The sequence below is a fragment of the Miniopterus natalensis genome, chromosome 4, assembly GCF_054644295.1.
Source record: "Miniopterus natalensis isolate mMinNat1 chromosome 4, mMinNat1.hap1, whole genome shotgun sequence".
NCBI classification, from domain to species: Eukaryota; Metazoa; Chordata; class Mammalia; order Chiroptera; family Miniopteridae; genus Miniopterus; species Miniopterus natalensis.
In genome coordinates this window covers 22,704,393-22,714,725 of record NC_142084.1, presented here as the reverse complement: position 1 = coordinate 22,714,725, position 10,333 = coordinate 22,704,393, and the positions used below count along the sequence as shown (strand labels likewise).

Sequence of the window (10,333 nt, the reverse complement as noted above, 5' to 3'; positions counted from 1 at the left end):
GGGAAAGAGAGAGAGAAACATCAATGATGAGAGCGTCGTCATTGATCGGCTGCCTCCTGCACGCCCCTGACTGGGGATAGTGCCCGCAACCCGGGCATGTGCCCTGACCGGGAATCGAACCTCAATATCCTGGATCCTAGGTCAATGCTCAACCGCTGAGCCACGCCCAGCTGGGCTACTTCACTGATTTCTTAAGGCCAAGAGAATAAGACTTCCTCAGAAATTACGGGAGGTTTGGAATGAGACATACCAGGGTTTGAATCCCTCTGTATTAACTGTGTGACCTTGGCCAATAATTTAAACTCTTTGAGCCTTTGATTCCATAGCATAAAAAAGGAATAATATTATCTCACATTGTGTTGTGATGAGAATTAATTGAGATACTGATGTACAGTGTTTAGGAAAGTCCCAATCCAGAAAAGGTGGTCAGTAAGTGGTAGTTTGCTCCTCTTGCTCGGCAAAGCACTGAAACACTGAGAACATTTGTGGAAGGATTACTGTGTTAGATATTAGTGCTGCTCTTCAGTGTTTCTGATTGTCCTCTCCTTCTGGGCACAAGGGAGAATGATATTTCCCCTGCCCCTTGAAGTTATTCATGGCAGCGTGACTTGCTCTGTCTAATGTGATGTGAGTGGAAGTATTTAAGAATGGATGTGTGACTCTTGCTTTTCCAAGGAAATTGCAAAAGCAGCCGTGGATACGGAGGCACCATAAGGCGAAGCATCCTGGAATGCAGAGCCAGTACGTGGAGGACAGCTGCTCTGAAGGTTGCCCAAGACCACACCACAGTAGACTCTGTGTGACTAAGAAACAAACTTTTGTTGTTTCCCCCACCATTGGGATTCAGGGATGATCTGTTACTGCAGCATCCCCTGGACTATTCAGACTGACACATGTACAGGGATGTACAAGATGTATCTGGAAGCACTGCCATATAAAAACAAGAGCTCTGATAGAGAAATGTTCAAAGTAATGCAGGACCCTGAGAACGGAGCAACTAATACTGCTTGGCTAGGCAGGGAAGAAATCAAGGAGGAAGCATTTGAGCTGGACTGTGAGAGCCAAGGGAGAGGAATGAATGAAAACATCTAGGGGACAATTCCATGTTCCCTGTGTGGGGAAAAGCAGATGAGCTGAGTCAGTGTGGGCAAAGGCACACAGGTGTGAAAATTCTTGGGGTGTTCCGGGAAGAATAAGACCTAGCGCTCCCCATAGAAGATCTCTCCAATGAACGTTTTCCACATAGAACATTTCTTCATGTAACATACGTGCCTTTCTATGCAATGCCTGTCTACCAGCATTTATGTGGGAAAATATTATATTTACGTCCCCCAAACTTGATGCATTTTTAACAAAGTGATAGGAGGGAGCTCAACAGAGAAAGTTTGTAGGTTCACTCCAGATATAATTGGTAGCATAGCAAAGTTCATAGAAAACCATTGGAAAGGCTGTGAAGGTCAGCTAAGGGGACATGTAGCATGTTACACAGACAGAGTAGCCATGTTAATGACTTGGTGATCAGAGAGTACTGCTTTAAATATTTTACACCCTTATTTTACCATAGTTTACTAAGTAAATAAATAAATACCAAAAAAAAAATTTCATGACCTAACATGTAAGCTTATTGCTTGTATACAGGCATTTTACTATGTTTTATGTTTTGAGAAAGTGGCTAAGGACTTTCAGTTTAAAATAATGGGAATGAGGCCAGCCGGCATAGCTCAGTGATTGAGCGTCGATCCTGAACCAGGAGATGGTGGTTCGATTCCTGGTCAGGGCACATGCCCCGGGTTGCGGGCTCCATCCCCAGTAGGGGGCGTGCAGGAGGCAGCCGATCAATGACTCTCATCATTGATGTTTCTCTCTCTCTCTCCCTTTCTTTCTCTGAAATCAATAAAGATATATATACATATTTTTTAAATGTATCTATATATAATGTATTTTCTTGATCCTTGAGAAGTTTTCTCAGGGACCTCTAATTATGGTACTGATAGTCATAAACAAGCAGATAGAGTGTTATTCTGCCTGATTTCCCTCTTCCCCTGAGAATGCAAGATGGTAAGGACCTTTAGAACCCAGCCTTCTTGATATAACTGCCTACCAGCACTTCTCTGCCCCTTTTGTTATGCCACAATGTCAGGAGAGGTGAAGGAGAACTCCCCACTCCACCAGGCCACAAGACTCTGGGCTCCACCGCAAAGAGGGTTTCTGGTTCCTTCCCTGAACCAGCAGGATTGTTCTGCCAAATTCTTTCCATAGGCTGAGATGAGACCTAGTTACAGATTCATACACTGTCCTCCTCCCAAGAGAAACCTTGAAACACATTTTAATTCTATGGCCAGTCCTGGAAGGCCCATTCATTCATTCATTCATTCATTCATCACCTACCATTGAACCTGCATCATCCTAGGGTCTGGGTGTACCGTGGAGAAGAAACCAGGCTCAGCCCCTGCCCTGTCCCTGCTGCCCACATCCTCCCCAAGTCCTGCTGCATCACTTTCACTCCCCGTACGCCTAGCAGCTCTGTGACTTCTGCCAGCAGGGCGACGGAGTGCTCGGCTGGCACACACACAGCCCCCCCCCCGCCCCCCTCAGCCTGTTTGCACACAGGCTGCGCTCACTTCAAGAGTAAGACAAAGACCAGCAACAAGTTGAATCAGAGTTGTCTATTTTTGTTTTATTGGAACACAGACTGACATGAAATAAATATTAATTTTCCAAGTTCTTAACCATTTCATAAATAACATTAAGTTAACAGACATTTTACAGAATGTTGCATTAAATAAGATCAAAGTATACTTCTACTTTGCCTAGAGCTAACTAGAGGAAAGTTAGGATATAGAATCCATGATTCCTATATCTGGAATATACCTAGAATATTTTGTTTTTATGCTTTCTGCCTATGTGAGGTAGTGAAGCAGCAGTATGCCCAAAAAGACTGTTACTTTGCCTCGGAAGTTTAATTACACTGAAGATGAAGGCCCTACCCTTGGCTGGCCCTCATTCTCACGGTAATAAAACAGCCTTCTTCTCCAGAGTCCTTCGCTATAATAAGCCAGTTCAGTCTCAGCTTTCCGTTGTCCACTCAGTGTTTATCACACCAAGAAACACTTGCAGGTAGTCTAGGAATTTTTTTGCTTTCAATCGTTCCCCTTCACATTTTTTCTGTGAAAAAGAACAGACAAGAGGCATTGTAAGAATCTGTCAATTCCTGTAAAAATAGGCGCAGCCAGACAAATCTATTTAAGTTTCCACTGAATTTTTTCACTTACTTTTTCGTTATCTATGTATTCTTTTATTGAAGACAAGTTTTGGAAGAGCTTCTCCACGGCATCCCCTTGTGCAGTTTGATTCCTCAATATGTCTATCCCCTGAAAGACTTCTTTAATGCACAGTTGGTGCTAAATGAGGAAGATTTGAAAAATATAAGTAATCAAATCCAGGAATAAAAAATAGGTCCAAAAAGCTAGACTTTGTTTTGGGGTGTTTACATGAGTTCTCTTCTCCGAAGAGTTTTTTACCTGTTCCTTTTCTAGGTGGCAACCAACTCATATTGAATATAATTTCTAAAAGTAGATGAGGTTTATATAATTCCCGAGGAATTTTACAACTGATATCAATTAAGTACTCTACCAAAAATACAATGTTTTGGAAGAAAAATGCAACTACCTTACTGATTGACCTCACATCAGAGTTTCCTTTCATAGTTCTAGCTGGTGATTTTATTCTATTTAGATTAATGAAATCATATATTTTACATTTTAGAATGACCATGACATACTCCAAATGTATACAATTCCACTATATGTCAGGATCACTTTAAAATGTGGAAATGACTGTTAATAAAAAGCATTCACTGCATATTTTAATGTGTATTGACCATGATTCTAAAAATATTACCCTAAGTTGCTAATACTTTCAAAAAGACATTAAAGCGAGAAAAGCCGTAGATAGTCAGAGTTGAATGGAGGTGAAGAGGCACCTCTCACCTGACAACATCCCCAAAGGATCTGGTTTAATGGATTCTACTTGTTGTAAAGTCATTCCTAATAAGCACACACATCCACATCACACACATAAGAACAAAATATAGAACATAAATAGTCCCAATGATAACTATTGCTCTATAGCCTAAAATATGCAATTTATCTATTCATGCAATCATAGTTTAACTTACATTTTTATGTTCAGGAGTAGGAATCATCAGGTTCTGAGAAGAAAAAGAAATGCATTCATTTTTAAAGCACTCTAGCATTCATAACTTAATAAAATGATTGTGAAATGGTCATCAATTATCTATTGCTAACACTCATAACTTCATTATTAATAACAGATCTTTAAAAATTAACCACCTGAATGATTACCAATGCCTTTTAAAGACTATAGAACTCAGAAAGTTACCCCATCGCCTGTCAGCAGAGTCCGGTGAGTAGAGAGCAGGGTCAAGGTCTCTGCCACCAGTCTTTTCAAGGGACTTTCTAAGGCAATGGCACAAATGTTGGCAGCTCCAAGCGCAAGGAAAGTCAGAAGCAGAAGCATTCTCATGGCTCTGAAATGTTCAGCAATTGACTTGGGCAAAGAAAGTGCATTGTACAAGATTATATACCCAACCAATTTATTGTCTCTCTTTGAGGAAATGAATAATTTCCAACAATCAGATAAAGGGTGTCTATTAATGGCGTTTTGTGAAACCATGTGTTTCCAATGCCTTGTATCTTAAAAAAAATAATTTTACCTTTATCTTTTAATAGTAAAATCCCTGTTTTTCCCCCCTTCAAAAACATTTTCTAGTCAAAAAGAAAGTCTTTGGGCTGATACAGCATTTTCCCACATTTGCATTTTTTAAACTCTGAAGATTAATTTCCTCTTAAAAGATATACATAAAAGGGAAGTATGACACAAACCACTAAGTAAAATTTTAGGCTAAAATACACAAATATTGGGAATTTTTTTTCAGGTCTACTAAATTCTATCACGGTTGTTACTAGGTCGATTTGCCTTAGAAGGAATTGAAAATACTGGTGGGATGGGAAGATGGTGATTAGAGCAGAGACCATCAAAACTGAAGGGGGTCAAATTGTGTTCACTGGGGTCTTGATTACGATCCTTTGTGTTGTCAGTGACCCAAACTGGTTGAAGCTAAACAGGGAATTTATTAGCTCATATAACCAGACAGTCCAGTGCAGAGACACCTTTATATTTTGTTTGCCTTGGTGACTCTTCTTAACTCCTTTCTCAGGCAGCTCTCCCACTGTGGTCCCAAGATGATGTCAAAACTCCTGGATCTATATGTATCCTGTGCTTGAGCAGCGGGAGAAGGCAAATTGTGCTTTTCTAATGGCTCAATCCAAAGTCCTAGAATTCAGCCTCCTTGTGACAAGAGATCGCATGTTCACCCTTGAACGGTGGCCAGGGGTATGGGACATGCTGATTGACTCTCCCTGGAGCTGGAGGTGGGCTTCATCCCACCCAAATGGCATACTTAAGAAATATGGGGTCCTAGATAGTAGTAAGAGGGATATGGATGCTGGAAAGGTGACCAGTAAATATCCATCACAACCACATAACATACGGGCATGGCCTCTCTTTCATGTCCAACAAGGGGGGGGGGTGTCCTTTCACACCCTGGGTGGGCCAGGTATGATCAGAGGACTCAGCCTTTGTGTTTCTTAGGCTCAGACCTGTAATCCCAGAAGGGAGCAAATGAGGCCCCTTCTAAAACACACACTTCCTTCCTCCCTGGCCTGAGCACACATAATGGAGCCGTAAGCCATCTGCTTTCAATGGAGGATTTCAGTGGGTATCCCAAAGTGGGTCTGTGTTGGGGCCTGGAAGCCTGACTTTAGGACTGTCTTGAACATCTAGGGCAGATGGTACCAAACACAAATGGCTGTGCAGAACCCTTTTCCAAAGCCTGAGAAAGAAGCACCTGGGAGGTAGACATGCCTTTTACATGCATGTAATGAGAGCTCTGCACAGGTAGGATAAAAGTAGCGTAGGACCTTGGTGGCAGCCTTCCTGTACCGTGTCTGGTTTTGTTTGTGCTGAAGTTTGGGACTCTTGGTTAGACACGTCTGATTTGAACACTTGAAAGGCCTTTTCCTTGAGACTGCAGGAGAGGTACTGGCTCACTTCAGAAGTCAGGTAGGAATCACAGACTTGGATCCAGGGTTGTTGTTTTTTTGAAATATGTCTTTATTGATTTCAGAGAGAGGAAGGAAGAGGGAGAGACAGAAACATCAATGATGAGTCATTGATCGGCTGCCTCCTGCATGCCCCCCACTGGGGATCAAATCCAAAATCTGGGCATGTGCCCTGACCAGGGATTCGAACCATGATCTCCTGCATCATAGGTCAGTGCTCAGCCGCTGAGCCACGCCAGCCAGGCAAGGTATTCTTAAAATACACGATCAGAACCGAAGCTGAGTTCTGGCAGGAGCCTTCTCTCCCCAGCGGCTTTCCTGTGAGAGCGTTCCTTCTGGTTCTCCTTGGACTCCTTTGGGCTACACTGAGGAAGTGCGGCCTTACATCAAGGTTTCAGAGGCATCACCAAGTGAGTTATTATTTTAATACCTTGAATACGCCGAGTTCTGAGTATCTAACTTCTTTACAGGGCTGCATGGGCAATCTGGTTGATGGAGGACTGAGATACCACTGTACTAGCCTTCACTCAGCAGGAGAAAATTCACCCACCACTCACCACTTTTAGGAGAGTCATACTCACTCTGAAAGTAAGATGAGCAAAGTGCAGTGTGACAAAGGTGGTGGGGCTATGGGAAACTGCAGCATGCCTGCCGTCTGCGGGTGGCAGGTGCCACTCGGCCCCAGCTGATTGTTGCCGTGTGACACCTTTGGGCTTACGTTGCCAGATCATCCGTTATTTTTCAAAGCAGCCAGAAATCCTGATTATTATGTATAATCTCTTGGTTTTTAAATGTTGGCAATTCGTATTTTCAAAAACCATACAGGGTGCCATTTTGCGGCCTCCAATTTACAGTATAGCTGTGGATCCCTATTGGAAGACTACTTTTTTAAAAACCTAGTCAAAATATTTCTTTTTAAATTGTGGTAAAATACATATAACAAGATTTAACATCTCAACCATTTTGATTTGTACAGTTCAGGGGTGGTAAGTAAATTTACAAAGTTGTGCAATTCATCTCCAGAATGCTTTTCATCTTGCAAACTGAAACTCTATACCCGTTAAACAAGAACTCTCCATTGCCCCTACCCCACGCTTGGCTACGACACTTCTACTTTCTGTCCCTATGAATCTGACTCTTCTAGGTAACTCATATAAGTGGAATCATACAGTATTTGTCTTTTTGTTATTGGTTTATTTGACTTACCAAAACGTTCTAAAGGTTCATCGATGTTGTAGCATGTGACAGAATTTCCTTCATTTTAAGGCAGAGTAATATTCGATTGTATGAATATATCACATTTTGTTTATCTGTTCACCCTCAATACATATTTAGGTTTCTTTCATGTTGTGGCTCTTGCAAATAACACTGCTATGAACATGGGTGCACAAAATTAGATTTCTTATTAAATTGTTTTGTCATTAACTTTTCTTCTACGAGTCTGATCTCCTTGACCTGATTGGAAACTCTTTCAGAGCAGTGTCCATAAAATAATGTATTTGAAAGAACTTTACTAATGTAAAACTCCAAACAAAAGTTAATGGTTTTAATCTCCTGTGCAGAAGAATCCCAAGTAATTTATGTAGACATTCCAGCCTCAAGGAAGTGGAGTATAGCCCGCCTTAAGTGTGCGATACATGGTAATTTTATTTAAAAGAGTACGGTATGGAGAGGGGATGAGAGGAGTAACTTTCCAATGGAGAAAACTGTCAAGCCTCAGTCAGGTGATCAAGAGCGATATCAATAGTGATAAGTCATGTTAATAGCACATACCCTTAACATGATGTGATAAGAATGGCATTTTACCTCCGTGGTCTTCCTCCCCCAAACCCCTGTGCTCTGTTTAACCGTGAGGAAAACCTCACAAAAGCCAAATTAAAAGACAAAATACCTGAGCAATACTCCTAAAACTATTAAGGTTGTCGAAAACTAGCAAAGTCTGAGGAACTGTCACCCCCACAGGAGCCTAAGGAGACAGGATGACTAAATGTAGTATGATATCCTGGATGAGATCCAGGAACAGAAAAAGAACAGTAGGTAAAACTAAAGACCCCCCCCCAAAGACAACACTATGGAGTCTAGAAATGTGCTAGTGTGGGTTCCTCAGCTGTAACAAACGGGCCGTGCTAACGTGAACAGAGGAAACTGGGTGCAGGGTACACAGGAACTCTCTATAACATTCTTGCAACTTTAATGCAAATCTAAAATTATTTAAAATAAAAAGTTTATTAAAAATAACATCCCGCAGCTCTGGCCGGACGGCTCAGTTGGTTGGAGTATCACCCTGTAAGGTTACAGGTTCGATTCGCAGTCAGGGCACATACCTGGGTTTCGGGTTTGATCCCCAATTGGGGCACGAATGGGAGGCAGCCCATCAATGTTTCTCTCTCACATCAATGTTTCCCTCTCTCTCTAAAATCAATAAACATATCCTCAAATGAGGATAAAAAATAACATTGCATGTTGAAAAAAGTTAGTAATTGTTTTTCCTATTATTGTTGAAGACTTTGTATCCCATAAATGTCATTGACTTCACCACTAGACTATGAACCCCTTGAGAATAAGGATTTTACTTAATCGATCTCTTGATTCTCAAGGACCAGCCTATTACAGGCACTCAATTAATGTTTGTAGAATAAATAACCAAAGAAATAAGCAGGCACTTGGTTGTATTAGTTGAACAAATTAATATGAAACTCAAGGAGTCTGAAGGAACAGAAGCAACTGTGACAGGTCTCCCAATAAAAAAATAGAACAAAACTTTAAGGTTAAGCTAGAGACCAAGCCAACGTGAACTACCATGGTATTTTTTTTTTAAATCCACATTACTCTAGGAGAACAGAAAGAAATTAGTAACCAGTATGCAGAATTAAGAATTATTAGTAATTATGTAATTTAGAAAAAGGACTTTGAATAGTGTTGAAAAGGTGTATTAGTGGGTAACATCCATCCTTTTGCCCTAAAACCTTTATCTCTATTACTGGCTTCTAAATTGGCAACTTGTTTTTAAAAACTGATACCCGTGGTTTTTACTAACTGCATAGTCATTTAAGGTCAAATGACTTTTCCATGAACTGATTTTTATCAATCACCTGGGCATCGTGCCACAGAATTCTCTAGGTTACTAAATGTAAAATGATAGTATCTCATTTTTGACCTTAGTCTAACTTCCATCCTTTCAATCCTCAAACATATGTTTGAAATAATTTTTTATTGAATAAATAACATTATAGGAAAATAAACACAGAACGTCTTCCCCTTGGCCTAGCAACTATCAGGTTTTTTTATGACTTCTTCCAATCTTTACTAACACATATAGTTTTACAGAGTTGTAATCAATGAATATATGCATTTGTGTTTATCTTTTTTGCTTATTAGTACTTCATGTATCTATTGGTTATTTTAAAGGTTACCTGCTATTAGGTGAAAGTGATGTACCACAATTTATTCCACCATTTGGGTTGTTTCCAGTATTCTGCAATTATAAACAATGCCACTAGAAAACTCATTGTATCATTTCTAAAACATTTCCTTATGCTAAGGAACTTGCGTGATAATTACTTGCGTGATAATTTTTTAGCTTTGTTACATTTTACCAGATCACCCCTCTGAAAATATTCAATGTACAAAAAAGAAATATCTTATATTTTTACAGTGTTTTGCAATTTATAAAGCACTTTCAAAAAATAACTTTATTTAATCCTGACATCAGCACTGTGGGGTAGACTTCTTTCCCTGAAGGCTCTTTAGCAACAGGGCTTAATAGTTTTGCTAATGGAATGAGTGAAATGACCCCAGAAGGAAGGTATGATGCCAGAAGTGGAGATAATAAAAAAGACTGACAAATCTTTTTGGTAAACCTAAATAAGTAATGTCGGTTAAAAACAAATTCTTTAGCCCTGGCCAGTTTGGCTCAGTGGTTAGAGCATCAGTCTGTGGACTAAAGGGTCTCCGGTTCGATCCCGGTCAAGGGCATGTACCTCGGTTGCAGGTTCTGTCCCTGGCCCTAGTCAGGGCCAGTAACCGGAGGCAACCAATCAAATCTCTGCCCCCCCCCCTCTGAAAAGCAGTGAAAACATATTCTCGGGTGAGGATTAAAAAAGAATTCATTTGGGGGTTTCAAGACAATGATGAGAAAACATACTAAACTGATAATGCAGGAGACAGAAGGAGTAATCAGAGTTGGTGCG

At 40.6% G+C, this 10,333-nt stretch overlaps 1 protein-coding gene across 1 annotated transcript; it reads right to left on the bottom strand.

Moving 5' to 3' along the window:
• Positions 1-2,656: 2,656 nt before the first annotated feature.
• Positions 2,657-4,759, bottom strand: IL5 (interleukin 5). The gene is made up of 4 exons (XM_016197115.2): positions 4,402-4,759; positions 4,178-4,210; positions 3,273-3,401; positions 2,657-3,165 (listed from the first exon to the last, which is right to left on the bottom strand). Exons 1-4 carry the CDS (start codon positions 4,693-4,695, stop codon positions 3,067-3,069), a joined length of 555 nt encoding a protein of 184 aa, XP_016052601.2. The 5' UTR covers positions 4,696-4,759; the 3' UTR covers positions 2,657-3,066.
• Positions 4,760-10,333: the final 5,574 nt, after the last annotated feature.